This window comes from Ambystoma mexicanum, chromosome 12, assembly GCF_040938575.1.
Source record: "Ambystoma mexicanum isolate Mex_15411 chromosome 12, UKY_AmexF1_1, whole genome shotgun sequence".
In the NCBI taxonomy this organism is placed as follows: domain Eukaryota; kingdom Metazoa; phylum Chordata; class Amphibia; order Caudata; family Ambystomatidae; genus Ambystoma; species Ambystoma mexicanum.
In genome coordinates, this window is record NC_090936.1 from 581,967,859 (window position 1) to 581,990,250 (window position 22,392).

At 43.7% G+C, this 22,392-nt stretch overlaps 1 protein-coding gene across 6 annotated transcripts in view; it reads left to right on the forward strand.

The window, feature by feature from the left end:
- ALDH3B1 (aldehyde dehydrogenase 3 family member B1) overlaps nt 1-22,392 on the forward strand; it is a 710,542-nt gene that overhangs the window by 494,082 nt on the left and 194,068 nt on the right. Inside the window, exon 1 of one of the 6 annotated variants that reach the window (XM_069628926.1) lies at nt 14,630-14,664. The exons of the other annotated variants lie outside the window; for them this stretch is intronic. Coding sequence (XP_069485027.1) covers nt 14,645-14,664 — 20 coding nt within the window. The 5' untranslated portion in view covers nt 14,630-14,644. Of the gene's footprint in view, nt 1-14,629; nt 14,665-22,392 lie in introns of those variants that run through there. 6 annotated transcript variants of the gene reach the window in all.

Below are 22,392 nucleotides of genomic sequence, written 5' to 3' on the forward strand. Positions count from 1 at the left end.
AAACTGAGCAAATTGCACAGTACTCTGATTTGTACTCTACTAAATATGAGGGTCGAAAAAAAAATAAAAGTATATTGCTTATACAATGTAATAAGTCATTACGAAATACTAATACTAACATGCTATTTTCTTTTATCACAGAAATGAAGAAGAAAAACATGGACCCCCATTACTAGACCAAACAGTAAGTATACAATAATAAGGACAACCATAGCAGAATATCACATCCATAGTATCTAATACCTTTGTTCCTTATACATTTGTTTTTCACCCAAAGTTATAAGCAAATATGGATGTGATATGCTGCGGTGGTTGTTGCCAGGGCATAGAGTCTTGGGTGCATGGCCAAATGGCCATGCACCCAAGACTCTATGCCCTGGCAACAACCACCGCAGCATATCACATCCATAGAGTCAAACATTTCAACTATGATCTATGGAAAACTTTTAATGTCCGCGAACAATGTGAGTGTTCTTAGAACACTTTGAACTTGCCAGCGAACAATACGGACACCGTTTTCAGGACACCCCCTACGAACATTCCAGGACACCGGGAGTGTTCTCAAAAACGTCTTCAGAACACCCCCATTTTGTTTATTTGCGAACATTTCAGGACACCGCGAGTGTTCTTAGAAGCGTCTTCAGAACACCACCATCTTGTTTATTTGCGAACATTTCAGGACAACGCAAGTGTTCTTAGGACACATTGAACTTGACAGAGAACAATACGGACAGCGTCCTCAGGACCCCCCCTACGAACACTCCCCGGACACCGCGAGTGTTCTTAGAAGCGTCTTCAGAACACCCCCATTTTGTTTATTTGCAAACATTTCAGGACACCGCGGGTGTTCTTAGAACACATTCAACTTGACGGAGAACAATACGGACAGCGTCCTCAGGACACCCCCTACGAACACTCCCCAGACACCGCGAGTGTTCTTAGAACAGTTTCACTTTGCTTGCGAACAAAACGGACACATATTGAGTCCTTAGAACACCCCCAGTCAGTTTATTTAGAACATTTCAGAACACCCGTGATGTCTGCAAACAAATCGAACACAAAAAGAACGTCTAACACATAAAAAACACAACTTTCATCCTATCTCATACACTCCCACCCTCCCCAAACACTCCTACACACTCTACAAAATACACATTTTGAGCAAAGTTTCACCGCGCTGTCCGCGGACGTCCGCGAATCCAAGATGGCAGGCGCTACCGAAAAATATGACGCGCTCCACGCCGTCCAATCAGCGAACACGTTGCATGCCCGCGAACATCACGCAAGACGATTGGCCAATCAGGACACTGTCCGCAGAGCGAACAGGGAAGTGTGTCCGCGAACCGAACACAGATACCACTAATTTTTTTTTACCTACTTTTTGGTCATTTTAAAAAAAACTACTGGACGGATTTTCACCAAATCTGCAAAAGCGAGCTTTCGGGACCAAAGTTTGGTGAGGATCCGTCCAGGGAGAGCGAAGTTATAAGCCACCCAAAAAGTGCTCTTCCTATGGAAATGTAGCGCTCACCTGACTCCCACGGAGGCGCTGGCCTGGTTCGCGCTGCTGTGACCTCTTATAAGGTGATGCGCAGGGTTCGGATGACGGACTGGACCGGGCCCCCAAATCTGGCTTGTCTGGCTCGCATAAGTATCCTTCTGTAGGCGAAAATAGGGGATTTAACTGTCTGCGGGGTAATGCAATCGGCCTCCCACTTTCCCCTCTCACCCTCCTGGAAACCCTTCTGTGATTCCTCGTAGCGTCTCACCTTAGGGTCTGGAAGGACGAGCTCTCCATCCTGCTTCTGATGCAGGGGCGCGTTGGTATCCAGTTACTTCACTGGATTTTCGGATTGGTGAGAACCAAACTTGCTTGGCTTCCAGGTAAGTTTTTTGATAAGAGGTTCCCCTTGTGTCCATGCATTAATGTACTAATGCTAGTGTCTTTTTCCCCATAGGGGCCGGGGTACGGAATGCCGGGGAACAGGCACCGACCCGAGATGAGATGAGAGGTGAAATCCTTGTAGAAATCAGGTAAGTCTTTAATGAGCGATTTTTGGTAATGTCTTTTCATTCGCTCATTAACGCTGATGTCTCTTTTCCCCTTAGGGGCCGGGGTCCGGAAATGCCAGGATGCGGCGCAGACCCGAAATGATGAGGGAATTAATCAACCGGTAAGTTTTAACATGCAGATTTAGCTTTCCCTATTCCCTTCTCTCTCTCACCTTTTGTTCTTGTCTTTTTCTCCCTAGGCGCTGGGGCGTGACTGCGAATCCGGATGATCGCTGCTGAACATGGAGGCGCCCTGTAAAGGTGAGTGGAATGCGGCGCTGCAGCGATCGACGCGATGAGCTTTTAAATAAGTCTTCCTTTACAGGATTGTCGGCGAGATGTCTCCGGGATGCGGATTTAGCAGGTAAGGACTTTTCCTTCTTCTATTCTCTTCTTCACTTCCTTTGCAGGTGATCCAGGATGCTGGCAGGCGTGGCAGAAGTCAGGATGCAGGAGCAGACACAGTGAGCGTCCAGCTGCTAGGTGCAGAACAACGCGAAGCACGTGTGGCTGTTCGGGTGGGGTTTAAATAGCCTTGGAAGAAGTTCCAGGTATTTATCCTTCCTCCAATCGGGTATGTATCCTTCCCCGACCACGCCCAGATGGTAAATTAGTCCCACAGGTAAAGTAGTTCCTTTCAGGCCTCAAGGAGGCCAGGATCCTGCAGCATGGTCTGCATCGGGTAAGTGCACCCAAGCACTCCCATAATGAGCCTGGCGCCATAGGCGCCAGGACACTCTCCAAAGGGCCCCTATATGGGGTTGCTGGGTCCTTCCTTGGGGACTGGATGTCCGCTTTCGGGGACGCAGGGCTTGAACCGGCTCCCCGGGAGCGGGCATCGTGACAGGAAACAGCAACTTAACCATAACTACATGGCCACTACCGTGGCCATGTAATATATATATATTATAATGTCAATGCTTACAGAGAAAAACAGTACCAGCGTCAAGAAGGAATCCTCTGTCTGTTGTGGCCCCGTTGGAACCATATGAGGACTTTGTAGTGGAAGTCAGTACAGTACAACGTAGGTGAGAGAATTAAACCAACTGAGCATGCGATCAAACTTTCTGTGGTGAAGGGTAGTCCAGTGTGACATCACTAAGTCTGTAATTATGCACATTGATTTGTGACCCATTTAGGGTTGGACATGAGTGTACAGTACTGCATATGCCTCATTTTCTGCTTCTTAATTTTTAAACTTTAAATTTCTTTACAACTTTCTTCTCAAACTGAGATCCTATAATTCTTCAATTATATGTGTGTTGCTGATTCTTCCATCTTGAGATGGCGGTGTGGTATGACCAACAGTACTCAATCACATTACCCTTTTAGGAATGTTAGGGTGAGCATATTGCCTCCCTACTTATAAATTGGGCGAATTAACCCTGATTGCACTATGTCTCGAGTAATTCTCTTTGGGGACATGGATATGACAGAATAGCGTGTGATGTTTTTAGGGTATCAGGTAATATTTTCGCCAGCAAAAATATCGGCGTACATACGGTCGTCGGGAACGGCCATTGGCGATATTTTTGGTGGTGAAAATATTAGGTGTGTGGGTGTCCCCCGCACATAGAAAAATGATGCGGGAGTTGCGGGGGTGTCCCCCGCAGGGTCCATGTGTTATTTTCGCCGCAAAAATATGGCGATATTTTTGCATCGCAATATTTTTGTGGTTAAAATATCACATGGAACCGTTTTTAGGAGCCAGCATATATGTTTTGAATAGGTTGGAGGATATGGTAGAGAAGGATTGTAAACATCGTTTTCTTTCTCGCCCCTTCTCCCCCCCCCCCCTGTTCTTTCCCTTGCCGGTACAAGTGGCCCTCCTGGGAATATCTTTCGCAGAAATACAATATTTTGAATAATGGAAGAAACCAGACACTGAACATTGGATAAATGTCTAACTCACACCAACCTGATTTCTTATATAAAAGAACTATATGTTTTGTATTGCATATGTCCTCAAGAGGTGCACCAGACGGAATTGTTTAGGCTGTTCTGGTTGCCTGAAACTCGAGTCGACATCACCATAGAACCCATCCCTCCGAGGGTTGGTTCTAACTTGGGTTTTCCAACAGAAAAAATGTGGTAAATCGACATATGTACAAGAGCAACCTCTTTTGTAACATTTACCCTGTCTTTAGCTTTCAAAAAACATTGCCAATTAGGCCCTTTTTGAGTAAATTAGGCACAAACCTAATTGTATGGGTGTTCTGTATACAGAACAAAGTCATCAAAACTGCGACCTTTGCACAAGTATGAGTGGTGTTTTGTATGAATGGGGATGAAAGAGTATGTGGAAATGATATGTGAGATGTGAGTTTTCTTGTTGGTGTGATATGTTCTTGAATCATTGACTTGTTTATGATAACTCTTTTATAGATGTGATATCAATGTGTTTTATGCGATATTTTGTAAATATTTTTATGACTGTTTGTTCAATGAATAAAATAAATGAATTCCTATACACTCCTTTTCTGTCTAGAACTTATATCCTCTAAGTAGGTTGTTTGTTGGAAGGGATTATGTCGCGCTCTTGCACATTAATTCTTATGACTAATGATTGGAGGGTGTTGCACCTATCTACGGGTATTTACAGCTTTTGTATGGTCACTTTACTTTTGCATCAGTGGATTTTTTTCTTACTTTTCACACCGCATTGGGGTTTCAATAGAACAGCTGAAAGTACAGGGCGGTTTATTTCAGTAATTAATAAAATATATTTTTAATTGTTATTCGTTTTTATGCTGAAAAGTGGGTCTGAGTTGTTATAGTACACCACCTTTTGATGGGTGGCAGTTTCAGTGAAAATGCTGCATGTATCTCTTAGCCAGCAATGTGATGTGCTTTTCCAATCTGCACTCTGATTACATTTTTTTGTTTTTAGCTTTATCTGGATTTCAACTTCAGAAAGAGACCCACATAGTCTGCCTTAATAGACCCATTTTCAGTGTAAAGGTCTTTGAATGCTGGCAGTTCCTATTTCCAGTGGGCCCTTCAGTTCTGCTTGTTTAGGGGTTTGATTAAACCCCACATACCCCTCCTCCCACCTGGTCCTACCGTGATTCTTTTGTGGGGAAGAGCAGGGCAGAGTGGGGTTTTCATCTGTGGTCCTTTCTTTCTTATATTTTTTTCTTTCTGTTGGAGCCTGCCCAGCTCAATTGCCTTCCTTAGGGAGTGGGCACTCCGGCCTTCACTTCCACCTTTGGTTTGGGGGGGTGTAGGACTGACCCCCGCCCCCTTCCTTCCTTCTTCCGGGGGTTCCTGGGGTCCTCCTCGGACTCTCCTCCTGCTCCGTGGCTGGAAATTAAGGAAGTTGGGTATCTAGCAATAGAAAGAAAAGAAAGGTTCAGTACTTTTTTACACAGCATATTTCCCCGGAAGATGGTCATTGCATTTGAGAGAAAAAACATTATATAAAAATAATTATAACCTTTCAAAACATCCATTCGAGAAAAAAAACATTACATACTTTTTCATTAACATTTCCAAAAATATTTAAACTACTCACCTGTTGTAAATCTCCATCCGAGGTTTTCACCCTTTCTTTTCACTCTTCGGATGGTTTCTCTGCTCGACTTTCATTGGGCTCCTCAATCATTCCTAAAGCTTTTCAGGGATCACAGCTTTTCCTCTGATTGATGTGGACCCATTTTTCTTCTGTCTGTTCTCCCTTTGGGATGCGGATCTTGTACGCAGCGTCTACAATGTCAAAGGCACCGTGCCAAGACTGAAGATATTTCCGCTCTTTGGTCTGGTTCCTTTGAAAATTATAAAGGTAAACCTTGTCCCCTACCTCATACACCTTCTTGGTGGTCTTTAAATTATAATAGGTCTTCATTCCTTCAGCCAACTTTTCTAAATTGCGCTGAGCATCAGCAAAAGCATGCTGGTGGTACTTCCTTACATTTTAAATATACTCGTGAACGGTGGACGCATTTATCAGTGTCTGCTCCAGAGTTCTATAGAGCAGAAGCTGAGGTAACACAATTTTTCGGCCGGTCGTAAGCTCGAATGGAGACATCTTTGTTGCAGAAGATGATGTAGACCTAATAGCCATCAGGACAATAGGTAATCGGATGCCCCAACTGGTTCCAGAGTCTTCCATGAATTTCTTTAAGATAATCACAATTGTCTTGTTGTATCTTTCTTCTTCCACCCTACCTCCCCCCCCGGCTTGAGACTGGGCGGTAGACATTGTGGAGTTTTCTCTCACCCCTAGAATCTCCCACATCTTTGCCATCACCTCACTGGTAAAATGTCTTCCTCAATCCTTTGCAGGAGGCTGAAACGAGTGAAGATGTGATTGATATTTAGTGCAGCAGCAGTCTATGCCTTACAATGCACAGCTGGAAGACACTGTACCCACTTTTTGACAAGCATGTCAGTCAACATGTACTTGTTTCCTCTCAGGAGTGAACCACTGGCCCTATGAAATCGACTTGCAAATCCGATCAAGGCAGTGTCATTCCCCTTTTTTGTAGGGGAGCTCTTTGCATGAGTGAACTGGGTTGAAATTGTGCACATACAAGACACCCCTTTCGGTAAATGTCGAGGGCCTGGCCCGTGTGTGGCCAGTCGGCAACCTTGCACAAGATTTCGGTGTCGTGTGAAACCCCCTATGACTGGCAGTGGCCTCTTCATGGGCGTGGTTCAACATTAGGCTTCGGCATGAGGTACTTATCAACCACTGGTCACAGCCAGATAGGGCTCTGCTTACCAACAAACCGCCTTGGATCTGGAACATCTTGGAAAACTTCATCAACACCTGCAAATCCTCTTTCCTGGTACAGTCCGACTCTGTTGGAGGAAAACTCACAGGTTCTTCAATGTGTCAACAGAATTTTTCAATGATTTGGTCCTCTTTCTTTGCAGTGATCAAATCTGCATCTGGGGTATCTTTACTCCACTGGGCAGTCGAGAGTTCACTATTCGTGCAGGTTTCTAATCTGGTGACAGCTGCAACTGGGATTTCCCCCAGCAGGGATCCTGTTTCTATGAAAAACTCCTGCAGAGCTCCGGTTTTAGCCAGCTGGTCAGCCACGTCATTTCCAGTCTTACCTTGCCCCTCTATTTTGGAATGACCCCTTATTTTCTTCCAATAGATGGTGATCTCATTGGAGGTCACCAGGTCTTCAATTGTCTGGATACATGTAGCATGCTTTAATGGCTTGTTGTTGGCACAAAGTATGCCTCAATTCTTCCAGTTAATCAGGTACGTCACAAACCCAATCCTGACATAATCTGAGACAGTGATTATGACCAGTTCTTGGAGTTGGCGGTGTACTGCAGTGAGGATGGCTTGGTGAACTGCCATCAACTCTTCGGGGCCCTATTTTGTAACCAGCAGATGGTTTCGGGGTATCGCACACCCAGGCATTCCCAAAGCCAGCCACTTGTTCTTTTTCCCCGTTATCAGCAAGGTAGTGTGAGAAACTGAGGGCGTCCTCACATCGACTCCCCATGTGGCCAGGGAAAGGCCATTGCTTTTGGATCCCCAAGTTTGATTTGTTTACTGCAGATAGCAGGAGAGCTAGGAAATGTATTTCCCACATTAGAGAAAGGGTTTCTGATAGTATTTTCCGAGGGATAGCTCCCAAACCTCTATTCTCAGAATTGGCAAGATTAATTTTAGTACAGGATATAAAGATCTGAAACGTAGCAGATTTTGCTTGGGTGAATTTGCACCTCGTATTTAGCACTGACTATTCTTTAGAAAAGGGCAGTAACATGGTGGCCATTTAAACAGGCATCATTTGTGAAATACTGCTTGTTTTAATATTCCATTCATAGTTGCAATGAGAAGCTTTGTTTTGTTATAGTAACATCTGCTATTAACAATGCAGTGAAGATACGCTATGAAATAATTTGGCCTGGTCCGTTGGAGCGTGCGAAAGAAAAGTCTCAGTTAAAAATGTCTCCATTCGTTTACGTGAAGTCCTACCATTGTCCCAGGTGACTCTGGCCCCACTCTACTGGCCTTCTGATGCTGTGGCCTGTTGAATAGTCGACCACCGTCATTGCTGCCCCGAGTGCGTGTAGCTGCCTGCATGGTTTGGAAAATCCTGCTTTGGGTCCCGTTGCGGGATGCCTCCATGTTCATTTAACCTTGGCCTCTCTCCAGGCTCCATGGGACCAGCCTAGGCAATTCATGAACCCTATCCAGTGCTAACCATCAAAAGCATGCACTGTGCAATGCTTTTCATTCCTGAGCCGAGAAATGCACAAATATGTGATTTCAGTCATGTGGATCCTTATACAAACATTTAAAATAAAGGATCCGACTAGATCAATAGGCTTCTGACAATATGTACGGCAGGAAACCCATTAAGCTGTGCAAACAGAAGCCAGTTGCTGGTAAAGCAAATATCCTGGTTGCACTATAAAGCGTCCCAGTGCAGTGGGAAGATGCACGGCCGTCAAGAGTCAAGGAGTAGAGGGCCCTAGTGTGACCTGCAGAGTTCATTCATTAACACCGACCTCTGATGAACCGATTGCACTTTTCGCTTGCGACCTCTGAACGTATCGCACTTCCGCTTGCAGCCTTTGCTAACGTGCCATTCGGGTCGTGTTCATTGCACCCTGGGGTGACGTGGCAGGGCGCAGGCTGCCTTCAATGCCGCATGCTCCGCTGTGTTGTGCACACAGAGATGACCTCATTGGCACCTGGACTCTGCAGCTGCTTGGAAGGCCTGGTTCCTGCATGATCTCTGACCCTTATCTTGTCTGTGAGGCCATGTCCCCATACAGCTGACCTGCTGGAGCCGTGAGCTCTAGTCATTGCACACGGGATTATCTGCCTGTAACAGAATTCACATAATGGCGTACCCATATACAGTATGGCATGATTTAGTCAACCATGCGATTCCGATGACATGTGCCTTCAAATATTCCTCCTCGCAACTCGAGTGGGACAAATCAGCCATTGCCATGCCTCAAACTACAGACGTGCACCAATCTATGCATCTTTTGCTACGAATTAAACACTCACGTGTTGAGTGCCGTTTGTTAGGGAGATTTCTCACACAAGTGCTAAATTCCCTCTACCAAACAGCCCTCCAGCTTTTTTGCTATATTTTTGGGCTTTGAACTTTTCATTTTCAATGTGTTTTACGTTTATGCTCATGGACTATGGAGTCTCACCCACCCCATAGGCATCAGCTTTTTACTGTGTGTCACCCAGCACCTTTAGTGCAGTGACACAGGGTTGTCTTTTCAGACTTCCCACTTTAAATTCCATTTTCTGGGACTAACTACTGTCTCCCAGAACATGTAAAGTTGCCATTGACTTTACTAGTCTTTTTAAATTTACAGACCCAGTACACCCTATCTTCCAGTAGAGTACTGGAGGGGTTCATAGTTATCCCCTTTTGTTTGATTCTCATGGAACATTTGTATGTTCCCCTTTCTCTAAGATTTGGCTGGTGTCAGTGGTATCTACCATTTTTATTCTACCGCAGACTATGAAAATAGCCTTTCGTACCATTTGAGGCTATGGTGGTAGCCTCGAACTCAAACCCGGTAATCCACTTTTATTTTAACTTGGTTCCGGTCCAGTTTTTTTGCCATATCTTTTTGTCAAGGTCTTTCTAGTGTTTTACACTGCGCGCCAAACCAGGTTTGGTTCCTTTGTTTGCCGTCCTTTGGCGGGCTTCTGCACAGAAGCCCTCCTTAGGCACCTGAGTGTCTGGGTGGACAGGATGTGAGGGAGGGGTTTGAGGCCCCCTGCACAAGGTCTCCTTGGAGACCCAAGTCACACTCTTGTTTGATTGGCTAGGTGGCTGCCCTGCTAGGACAGCCACCGTGCTGTGTGATTGACAGCCAGGCTGTGTGAATGGGGGATTTGGTGCATAAAAAGCCAGTCTCTGGGACTGGAACGCAGAGTCGCCGCTGGAACGAGAGAACCAAAGAGAAGCTGAAGGAAGACGACTGCTGCAACTACTGGACACCCGGTGAAGCCCTGCTGCAGGTCCGAATCGCCTGATACTTCAACGACAGAGGAGATCTGCAAGGAATCTTCTTCCCTTGAACTTGGTTGGAACAACCAGCTCGCCAAACACCAGACACCGGTCCTCATCCTGGTCGAATTTACTGTGCATCGCTGCAGTAGATCGGCTAGCCAGTGGGAAGAGAAACAGTTTGGGTTTTAAAGAGTGCACCTTTTATTCGCCGTTTTGCTCTACTGCGGGCTTCTTCCCTGGGCAGTGCAGGACCCTCCAGCTGTCATTCTTGTCACCAGGACGCAAGCTTCAGGAACCGCGAGCCTGCAGGAACTGCCGCGAACTACTGCCTCAGATACAGCATTCTTCTTCTTTAAAGGTACTGTGCAAATTCGGTCGTTCGTTCCATCCGACTGCGGTGAAAGCGTGGGAAATCTTTCGCCTCTCCGAAGGCTTGTCCTTCTCTTCGCCTTTAAGTAACTTTTTCCTCAGACCAATTGCGTTTTGAACTCTTGGAAAAGACTTAACCGCAAACTACTTTGAACTGTGTGATCCTCTGCAAAGACTCTGAACCATTAACATTGGCCTAGACCTATTGACTTGAATCCTAGTTGTAGTAGCCTTTTCTAGATTGCCCTGCCTATAACTTGTTGGCGCTATTTATTTTGGATAACCTTGTCTTTTCTCCCTTTTAAATTGCTGGAGTGCCATTTTGCTCACACTTCATTTTGAGCTGAACTTGTCCAGAATTTATTGGGTATTATTGTACTATATTAAGACTCTGATTTCCTGCTGCTTTATGATAGTTATACTAAAACAACACAAGTAGAAACACCATAAGTGAATCGTAGTACAATACTTTTTCAAAGGATCAAACATGTGTACCCAACTGACACTTTGATCCATTGCCTTTCTACTTTCAGCTTATTCCCTATTAATATATCAAAACCTGACTTGTACAGGTTTCTGTCCTTTTTGAACACCAATGTAGGACATTCTTCAGGGGAATGTGTCTTGTGTCGAACCTTTAAAATCTTCTTTAGTTGGGGAGAGTACCATGTTGGTCAAAAGGACACCCTATTAGTATTGGATTTGCAATATTAGTTTCTATTTCCATATAATCAAGCCCTTATCCCTAAAGGGGCTATAACAGTATGCTCATTATTACATACCTCCACTTCCTTATATTGACTCTCGGACCTTTACTGATTCTTGCTGCAGATTTCCAAATCTCTATTGGAATTCTTGCTCTTCCGCCTTTTGATTCTCAACTAGTGTACAATAGATGCATATTACTAAAGGTCATCATACGTAATACCCTATATTCTTCTCTTAGTAAATGTAAAAAACTTGTGTCAACAAAGGATGGTGCTTACCCAAAATTGGATATTCCCATCCACTTGTTTTATCTCTTATTAACACCAGAGCTCTCCGTTTTCTAATCGGTAAGTATCACCCTGTAAAACAGAGTACTGTCTCAGTTTTACATATTAATCTTAAAAAATGGCCAAACTCACTTCTGAATGCATTATTACATGTTTGCCCTTATGAGAAAAATGACTTACTTTTTTCGATAGGTGATGTATTCTACCCCACTTGGACTCATTTTCATTCCAAAATATTGGCCTTGAATTCTTTTTCCTTTCTCAATTTTGACTCTATAAAAACACAGCCAAAATGAGGGATATATTATGGATATATGGCTCACTCCAATATATAATCTTATCCCAAAGTCACCATACCACAGAGTCATAGTCTTACTTACTTGAAAAAACCACATATGGTATAGATCTGCTTCAAAACATCTCGTTCAGCTAAGGAGGCTGCCACAATCAGGACTCCAACCTCATATGCGCGCGGTAGAAACGAAACGGAATGCGCATCACGTGACGCGACACTATGACGTCACCGCGCCAGCGCGGACGTCTGCGCGGTGATGTCATCGCGCCGGCGCCGCTGCGATGCCTCGCATCTACAGTCCCTGGTGTTAGTGGGACTTGTAGGAGGACAAAGGCATGGAATATCATGTCGGTCAAACCCCAAAACATGGGGGGGGCTTTGTAAAGCCCCTGATTGAAACGGCCATCAACAGAATAGAGGGGAATGCATTTGATCCTAGTGTGAATTTATTGCTATGCTTGGATATCCAAGCATTATATACGAATATACCACAACTGGCAACCCTGGAGGTGGTTGAGGAGACTCTTTTGAGAAGGGATGATGAGAATCCAGTGCCAAACTCTTTCATCAAATGGTGTACAGAGATGGCTCTAACAGAAAACTTTTTTCAATTTATGGGGCAATTCTATAAGCAGATTGAGGGAACAGCAAATGGGGTCAGCGATGGCTCCTAATGTAGCCAATTTGTATGTTAATATGTTTGAGGAAACCGTTGTCTACAATGATCGTAATCCTTTTCAGAATAACATTCTGTGTTGGCTCCTTTACATAGACAATGTATTTGTCATATGGAAAGGGAATGAAGAAGAGTCTGTTCACTTCATACAATGGCTTAATCAACAAAATCGATACCTAAAATGTACTTGTAATAGTAGCAATAAGGAAATCAATTATCTGGACATTTGTGTATATCATCATAATGTTCTATTATTGGTACGCCCTTATACAAAGGCCACAGATAAAAATGCTTTGTTACATTTTAAAAGCCATCATGCCCAACATGCAAAGAATAATCTCCCTTTTGGGCAATTTTTACGACTAAAAAGAACAGTAGTACAAATGAGTCGTATGAGAACGGAGCTAACAACTTAATTGACAAACTGGTATACCGTGGGTATCCTGCCCCTATGGTTAAGAAAGCAGCGAAGAGGGCTTTCAATAACAATAGGGAATCCCTACTCGATCAACAAATACAAAGAGAGAGAAGTACCAAAGAAACGCCCCTAGTATTTGTAAATACATTCAGTAACTTGTCATACAAGATTAAGGGTATTATTACCAAAAATTGGAATAAAATCATGACAAAAGAAGCAGGTAGACCCATTGTGGTGTTTAAGAAAAGCACTACTGTACGAAATTTAGTCATGAGAAACGATGTGAGTGCCAAGAAGAAACCCTTACAACAGACTAATCTATGGGGGTTACCGGCTGTGACAGGTCACTATCCAAGTGGAAATTGTACTATGTGTACCCAAACAAAAATGACAACTGATGTAGATCTGGGGATGGAAAGACTGTGGAATCTTAGTGAACACACAAATTGTAACACCAGCAATGTGATTTATTTGATTAAATGTCCTTGTAAACACATGTACATTGGCAAAACAAATAGGAAATGCAGAACAAGAATGATTGAACACAGGAGCTGCATCAAGAATAAGGTGGAGCAAGCACCGATGGTTAAACATTTTTTAGAAATGAAACATACATGCAATGACTTTCAATGGTGTATTTTGAAACAAATCAAGGGGAAATCACAGTTGGTGATTAATAGGAAATTACTGCATTTGGAACAGAAACTTATTTTTTTGTCAGAAAGCCACATTAGGGGGCTAAATGAGGGAGTGGAATGGCACAATGCCTAAATATCAGAGTGTAACCTCCTACATATTTCCTCATCCAGCGAGCTAGTGGGCGAAATGAGACAATTCTAAATTATCTAATTGCAATCCTCCTTATAGTTTATCACCTAGTGAGTGAGTGCATCCACCTTGGACCTGTTTTTGTATATGCAGACCACATGGCTCTACACATTAAAATTCTGTGCAGTGTAGATTACATGGAGGTTTACATTTAATATTAAATATAGTTTCCTATTTTGTACCTTCGTTGAATTGGAGAATCAAAGGTTTTTTAACCCCCCCCCCCCAAACCTTTTTTGTTGTGCACTTTTGTTGTACACCTGGGCCCGTTTTCAATCAGGGGCTTTATAAACCCCGTGTGGGTTTTGACCGGCATGAAATTCCATGCCTGGTTCCACCTACAAGTCACACACACATATGGGTCCATTTCAATCAGGGGCTTTACAAAGCCCCCCATGTGTTGGGCTTTGACCGACATGATATTCCATGCATTTGTCTTCCTACAAGTCCCACTAACACCAGGGACTGTAGATGCGAGGCATCGCAGCGGCGCCGGCGCGATGACGTCACTGCGCAGACGTCCAGGCTGGCGCGGTGACGTCATAGCGTCGCGTCACGTGATGCGCGTTCCGTTTCATTTCTACCGCGCGCATATGAGGTTGGAGTCCTGATTGTGGCAGCCTCCTTAGCTGAGCAAGATGTTTTGAAGCAGATCTACACCATATGTGGTTTTTTCAAGTAAGTAAGACTATGACTCTGTGGTATGGTGACTTTGGGATAAGATTATATATTGGAGTGAGCCATATATCCATAATATATCCCTCATTTTGGCTGTGTTTTTATAGAGTCAAAATTGAGAAAGGAAAAAGAATTCAAGGCCAATATTTTGGAATGAAAATGAGTCCAAGTGGGGTAGAATACATCACCTATCGAAAAAAATAAGTCATTTTTCTCATAAGGGCAAACATGTAATAATGCATTCAGAAGTGACTTTGGCCATTTTTTAAGATTAATATGGAAAACTGAGACAGTATTATGTTTTACAGGGTGATACTTACTGATTAGAAAACGGAGAGCTCTGGTGTTAATAAGAGACAAAACAAGTGGATGGGAATATCAAATTTTGGGTAAGCACCATCCTTTGTTGACACAAGTTTTTTACATTTACTAAGAGAAGAATATAGGGTATTACGTATGATGACCTTTAGTAATATGCATCTATTGTACACTAGTTGAGAATCAAAAGGCGGAAGAGCAAGAATTCCAATAGAGATTTGGGAATCTGCAGCAAGAATCAGTAAAGGTCCGAGAGTCAATATAAGGAATTGGAGGTATGTAATAATGAACATACTGTTATAGCCCCTTTAGGGATAAGGGCTTGATTATATGGAAATAGAAACTAATATTGCAAATCCAATACTAATAGGGTATCCTTTTGACCAACGTGGTACTCTCCCCAACTAAAGAAGATTTTAAAGGTTCGACACAAGACACATTCCCCTGAAGAATGTCCTACATTGGTGTTCAAAAAGGACAGAAACCTGTACAAGTCAGGTTTTGATATATTAATAGGGAATAAGCTGAAAGTAGAAAGGCAATGGATCAAAGTGTCAGTTGGGTACACATGTTTGATCCTTTGAAGAAGTATTGTACCACGATTCACTTATGGTGTTTCTACTTGTGGTGTTTTAGTATTTTGTATGTGTTTTATGTACTATGATCATTTTTATGATTGTGCTTTTTAAGAGAATATGGTAATTGATGGTTAATAAAATTTGTGATAATTATTTTTGCAATTTTCCACGTGATGTGGGAAGAGTGAAGGGTGATACCTGAATAACTAATAGGATTTCTTTTTGTATATAGAATAGATACTCTCACAGAGTAAGAAATCTGTTTATCCCTATCTGTGATCTAGAACCGTGTTTTCAAGAACAGTGCTTTATGATAGTGAACAGTTTTATAAATGGTGTAAATAAATGTATATTCTTTTACTCAGACATTGAATCAGTGTTTGTTTGAACCATAGCAATTGCTGTCCTTTGTGTAACTTCTGATACTGCTCACTTTACTCTTGAGATAAGTCTGGCTGCTCAGCTATCGCTACCGCTTTACTCTGTAGTACAGGCTTGTACCAAAGGTGAAATTGTACTTGCACCTGTAGTCTTAATTGTGGGTAGTGTTCCCAAAGGGTACTGCACATGATTCTGCCTAACACCATTTGCCTCAACTGAATGATTTTTCCTGTTGGCTAAACATACCGTTGGGCTACCACAGTTTGCCTAAGAGCACGATACTCTATTCAGGGCTGAACAGAGAAACCCTCTACCTGAGGAAGGTGGTACACCCTTTTAATTATACTGAAACGCCCACTGTGCCAAACTTCCGCTTCAGAACAATAGCGGTTGGCTACCCACGCTTTTTTTCAACTCATGCAAGCGGAGGGCGTAGGCTCTTCTGCATCGGCCTTAAACTGGTATCAAACTGGTATCTTCTACCCAGGACTGATTTATTCATGTTAATAATGATGTATTGATGTTAACAATAAGTTGCAATTGGTTTTTCTTGTGTCAATATGCACACAATGATGGCTTAACTTTATTACTAACATTGTTTCTAATCACATTGGATGTGTTTTTTCTTTTCATGTTGAATCTGTTTTAGTATTTACTGTTTGTGTTTTCTCACCACAATATTTTCTCTGTTGCTAGCTATTCCTCATATTATGTTGAAATGTACATTTAGATTTTTCACAATCACTGTTTAATTGTTGAAACAACAGCAAGCTGCTCTATTCATTTAGCTTTTGCATTATTTTTGATTAATCAGCGTTATATCAAGCCGGACTGTTTACTTCGAGTCTCAGGCAATTTTCTATTTTGCTAAAAAAATTAAAAAAACAATTTGTTGTACATTCTATTTACTTCTTTCTTTATTTTGATTTCTGCATAATTGGGACCCTTAATACTAACAGGACTTATGTTACAAAATATATATACAGGTACCATTGATCTGTAAAAATATGTGATGATTAAATCCCTATTTAAGGCAACATGCAAATAGTATAAGTTATTTTTACAAAGTTGAATAATTTCATACATGGGAACACCTTTTTGTGTACTATGTCCCCTTCCCTACCCTTATCCTTCTGATGTTGATACATTAAGTACTATTACATTTGGTAGTAATTGCACCTATTTTGACGGTGCTTAAAAGCTAGAGGAATACAAAATGAAGTGCTATACATAAAAAGATAAGACGATACCAACTTTTCTACCTGAATACTGAACAATCTAGCACACAGTGACCTTAATACGTGGAGTATTTTTGCACAAAATGATAGGCCTCAGAAACATAAAACAATCAAGTTGACTCTAAATGAGAAGCTCTGGGGCATCTGGCCTGTCTGGCCATTTTAGACAAACAATGTTCTCTAGTTCTAGCTTTGCAAATGTAGCACATCAGAGGCAGCCACAACACACGTGCAATAAAAAAGTTGTCTTTCTGGCAGGGGGGATTGTGATGAAATGTCCCTCTGGAGCTCACGTTAACAGCATTGTGCTTAGATTTCACTAGAGTGGACAAGATCGGTTCATGATCCTAGATACTGGAAAAAGAGGACAAATGTTGGGCAGTCATGACATGGGGCCTCATTAAAAGGTTGGCAGTGTGGGGGAAAAAAGTAGCAGTAACTCTGTTACCGCCACTTTTCACCCACGCCAAATCACCATTTGTCGTGGATTTACTGCTGGTGGTATTACCGTGCTTTAAATCTGACAATTTTTGTTTGAAAAATAGAGGATTTGCCTCCAGCTTGTTGCTGGTTGTAAATCCTCCACTTTTACCTCCAGAAATCGGCAGACTTACCGCAGATTAATTCTGCCGGTGGTAAATCCGCCAAAAAATCCCAATGGAGTCCTATGAACTGCAACAATTGGGAATTACCATCACTTGTTATCCCGCGGTAACTCCATGGGGCCAAGTGGCGGTAACAGTTATTGAGTTTGTTGGCATTTTGGCAACTATAAAACCGGAATAACGCCAAACTTGTAATGACGTCTGTGATCTTTGCGAGACTTTCACTGTGTTCAGTTTCCAGATTATCCTACAAACCTTTTTGATGGTAAGTGCAATGGAAAAAACAGAGTGATCTTAGTTTACCCCAGCTGTATCCCGAGGCCCTCATACAAATATATATGTGCCCAACACGCATAAAATGAAAGGGAGAGTTTTTCCATCTTGTTTTTGTGGTGCGGTTGTGCATAGATTGGCACTACATATGAACTGTTGTTCTGCATGCCCATGTGGTCGTGGGGCATGTTTCCTTTTCACGCTACCCGACGCGAAAATACTATGTCTATTTCCATTCGATGGGCTTCCAAATCCCACCACAAGGAAGCCCAAAGTGACTCGCACAAATTCACAGGTTGCTTGAATTACTAAGTGGAGACCCACAATTATTTGTGGGTCATTTTTGGGTGAGTTTGCCCAAGAGTGGCTGAGGACTATCAACACACTCATTTATTTTATTTAAACTTGTATACAGTGTTGGCCCTACTCAAAGGGTCTTGGCGCGCCCACAAAGTTTAAAAGGGAGGAGGTGAAAAAGAAGTTGCAATGTTTTCAAGACAGGATAGGAAGATTAGGATGGGCATAGGATAGCGGGGGAGGTAGCCTGGCTGTTTAGGGGCAGGGAAAGAGATTCTACTTTTTGGTTGGTGGTCTACCGTGCAGCCCCTATTTCCGAAGCTTTGGTAGGGTGTGCTGATGATGCACTTGTGATAAAAGAATAGTGGGCGTGTCCTATACGCAATGCGTGTTTAACCTGATCGGTGCTGCAACTACAGGATCAGTGTTTAAAGTGGGCCGGGGCCTGCTGGGGCCGGGCCCCGGCAGTCTCCAAAAAGTGGGACTGAGCCGGGTCCCTGCCGGGGCCCCTGTCCTACAGCAACATTGGTGGGAATCGCGGGATGCATTATCCCGTCGCGGCCGCAGCCGCGACCGGAGATGCGCCTGCAATGAAGTCAGGCGAGCTGACAGAAGTGGCAGCTAGCCACAGCGATGACTGTGCCTGGCTGCCACTTCCGTCAGTCATAGTAACTGCTTCTGGTGACCCCTCGCGCGAGAGGTCACCAGAGGCAGTTACTGACTTACTGTCCCTTTGTTTCCCCAGATCGCCGAAGCGTCTTTAACCCTCGGCGAACCTGGGGATTCCTGGACATATTTCGAGGTTTATAAAAGATGGCTTTGAAAGTACACATTTCAAGCCATCTTTTATAAAGCTTTGCCGACGGACACGTTTGTCCGTAGTCAAAGCTTTATAATAGATGGCTTGAATTGTGTACTTTCAAAGCCATCTTTTATAAACTCGGAATGTTTAAAAAAGATGGCCTGAAAACTAGTCAAACTGTAGGGTATACACACAAATATATATAAATGTTATATATTTGTGTGCGTACCTTACTACGGTTTGTGTACTTTGCAAGCCATCTTTTATAAACGTAGAAATATGTTACATATTTCTATGTTTAGAAAAGATGGCTTGCATAGTACACAAACCGTAGTAAGGTATGCACACAAATATATAACATTTATATATATTTGTGTGTATACCCTACGATTTGTGTACTTTTAGGCCACACCCCTCCCACAATCCACGCCCCCAAATGAGAGCCTCCCCCCTCGATTTCTAATCCCCCCTTAAAGTCCTGTACAGGATTGACACAAGGCCTCCTCCTGCCATTTCCAGTAGGCAATGACTGGGAAACCTTGAGCCTGAACATAAGATAGATTGCATGTTCCCCAAATACGCCCTTCACGTTACAGTCGACAAAGAATAAATAAGTCCTGCTCCAAGCAACAATCGATCGGGGTGGTAGACAAAACAATGTATATGTACTTACTAAGAAGAGCCGAAATACTTAGTGCAGCTGGTACGCAATATGGCGTTCTTAACCTGTTCCACAGGCCATAGCAGGGGTAACGGTCCAGCAGCCCGAGTTAACAGCCCGAGCAAAGCATACAATAATAAAAAATGTAAAACGGGAACGGAATGTCGGAGGGGGCCGTGGGGCGAGGATATGGCGTGCTGCAGAGCCGGCCATCAGGCGTCTTGGAACGCAGGCCAAATCGGGAGTATCAGCCCCGTTTCCAGCCACCCGATTGGCTGGCTGCCACTCGCAGGGTGCTAATGTGTAAAGAGCTCAATCAGGAGTGGGCCTAATGCAAGCTGGACGGCTTTCAGAGGCGTCAATGTGGCATCTCGGACTCGTGCAAGTAGGGTCTGGTCACAGCCAGGTGGTATATTAACCAGGGCTTGGACAACTGCCCTGAAACTCGGGGCAGGGATGAAAGGTCTGACTTTACAGAGGAGTGCAAGATGGCACCATGCTGCTGGGGTCTTCATGGAAATCTGTGTTTCGAATGTGCGTTTACAGTCCATAGTAAAGCAGAGAGATGGTACACTGGGTGAGAGTTGAGGCATGAATGAGTAAATTTTCATGTCCGTCAACCAAGCCTGGACCTGGGCATGCTCGGTGGGGTTTCCTAGGAGAATTAATTCAGTTTTTTTATGGTTTGGCTTCAGGAAGGTGCTTGACATCCAGCCTTGGATGAGGGACAGACCGTGTTTGAGTCAATGGATGCTGTTGATGCAATTAATCTTTAGGTAAAACTATGTGTCACCTACTTATTGGTGAATCTTGATATCTGTGTTGGCAGGAAGTTCACCCACAAGTTCCATGTAGAGGTTGAAGAGGACAGGGTACAGTATGGAGCCTTGTGGAACTCTGAATGTTGCTGGGCACTGCAGGGGTTGGTTGGGGCCGATCAGGACTAGATGGTCTCTGTTAGAGTGAAATGGAGATGAACCAATGCAGGACTGTTCCGTAGAAGCTCATGAGCGTGACAAGGATGTTGAGGAGTACTTCATTGTAGATGGTATCAAATTCAGAACAGAGGTCATGGAGTGCAAGTTAGCAGGGGTCCTGTATAGAGCTTCATTGATCACTTGGATGGCGTCGGTCTCTGTGGTGCATTGTGGTCAGAACCACATTGGTAGTCCTGCAGGAGATTGCGCTGGGGGATCCTTTCATGCAATTGGATGCCCATGGTCTTCTCAATCCACAGGGTAGAAGCATGGTGGGATGATAGTTGGCCAGGTCATCTGGGTCAAGTCTGGTTTCTTCAACAAGGGGAGGATCGTTCACATTTTCAGTGCATTTATTTTTGTTTTATGACATTGTATAACCCCCAGACCCTGGGGTATCATAGCGTTTGGTCCAGAGTTTGGAAACGGCAGGTACCTTTGGTTCAAACATTAGTCATATTTATCTAACAACAAGGTGTTTACACGATTTTTGAAGGTAGTGTCAGAATGTTGATTTCTGATGGAGACCGGCAGGGAGTTCCAGAGAGCTGGTGCAGTAACACAAAAACTGACACCACCTGCCCTATTGTTCTTAGAACGTGGGGTGCGCAGTGAGGTACTGGTGCTGGATCTTAAAGAGCTCACAGGGTGGTAGTTCTGGGCGATTCTGTCGTTCAGGTAGAGGAGCGCCTCTTTGTAGATGCACAGGTGGGCAATAGTCAGAGTTTTAAAGTCAATGCGAGCTTCGGCAACCGATGGGCTTCTCGCCTAGTTGTTCAATATGAATGCTGTAATCCTAGGACAGTGCGCAAGACTTTTTTCTGTAGGAGTTGGAGTTTAGCTAGGTTGGATGCTGATGTGCCCATAAGTCAAACAACGTTGCAGTAGTCGAATTTGGAGATAAGTGCTCTCGCTAGCATGAGGTAAATATTCAGAGAAAGGAATTGCCTAATCAGTGAAATAAGCCTAGACGTGTGGGAAGTGGTTGATGCTAGAGCATTAATGTGTCTGGTCATGGTTAGCTCTACTTCCAGGTGGACACCCAGCATTTTGACATGCTTTAGGGCTGGGATGATGTAATCATTGATGCAGAAGGTAGCAAAGGAAGTGTCAAGGTTGTTGAGTCGTTTTAAGGAGCCAACGATGACAACCTCTGTTTTATCATTTACGCAGAGGCTATCGGAGGCCATCCAGTTTTGTGTAATGCTGTACACACAGGAGTGGTCACCTGTGATAGAGATGAGTATTTTCTTGTCATCTGCAAAGTTGGTGTAAATGAACCCCAGGGAATCTAGGAGGTCAAATAGGGGCTTGGTGTATGTGTCGTAGAGCGTGGGAGTTAAACAGGAGCCTTGCGGGGTCCGGCAGCTGCATCACCAATGAACGCTCTAGTGGTGCATTCTCTGAGGATGGAGTTGATCCACATTGTGGCCTCGGAAGACAAGTGGAAATGTAGACCGAGGGGATGGCAGGGGGTGTCATGGTCTACAAGATCGAATGCTGCAGGGAGATAAAGAAGGAGGAGGACGGCTAAATTGCTTGAGTCGCAGATACCCATTTGGATTTTCAGGTCAAGAAGGGCTGTTTCGATACTAAGTTTTTGGGGGAAATTAGACTGTCTCCTTCCAAGCAGGTGATTCTGTTCATGGAACAGGTGCACTTGTGTGTAGGCTAGCCGGTCTAGTATTTTGAGGAAGAAGGGGACAGTCATAATGGGTCAGTAGTTTGTGGGAATGGTAGGGTCTAGGGATGGTTTCTTGAGGAGTGGTGTAACCTGGGTGGATTTTATGCTGTTAGGGACAATAATGATGCGCTAGCAAAGTCCGTAATAATGGGTGTCTGGGTCGGGGCACAGAGCTTGACTGTGGGCCTCATTACGAGTCCGGCTGTAGCTGTGCTAAAAAAACGTCAGGCTGCTGCCAGACCCGAAATACCATTCCGCCTCCGTGATTGCCGGAATCACCGGGGCATTACAACCCTGGTGACC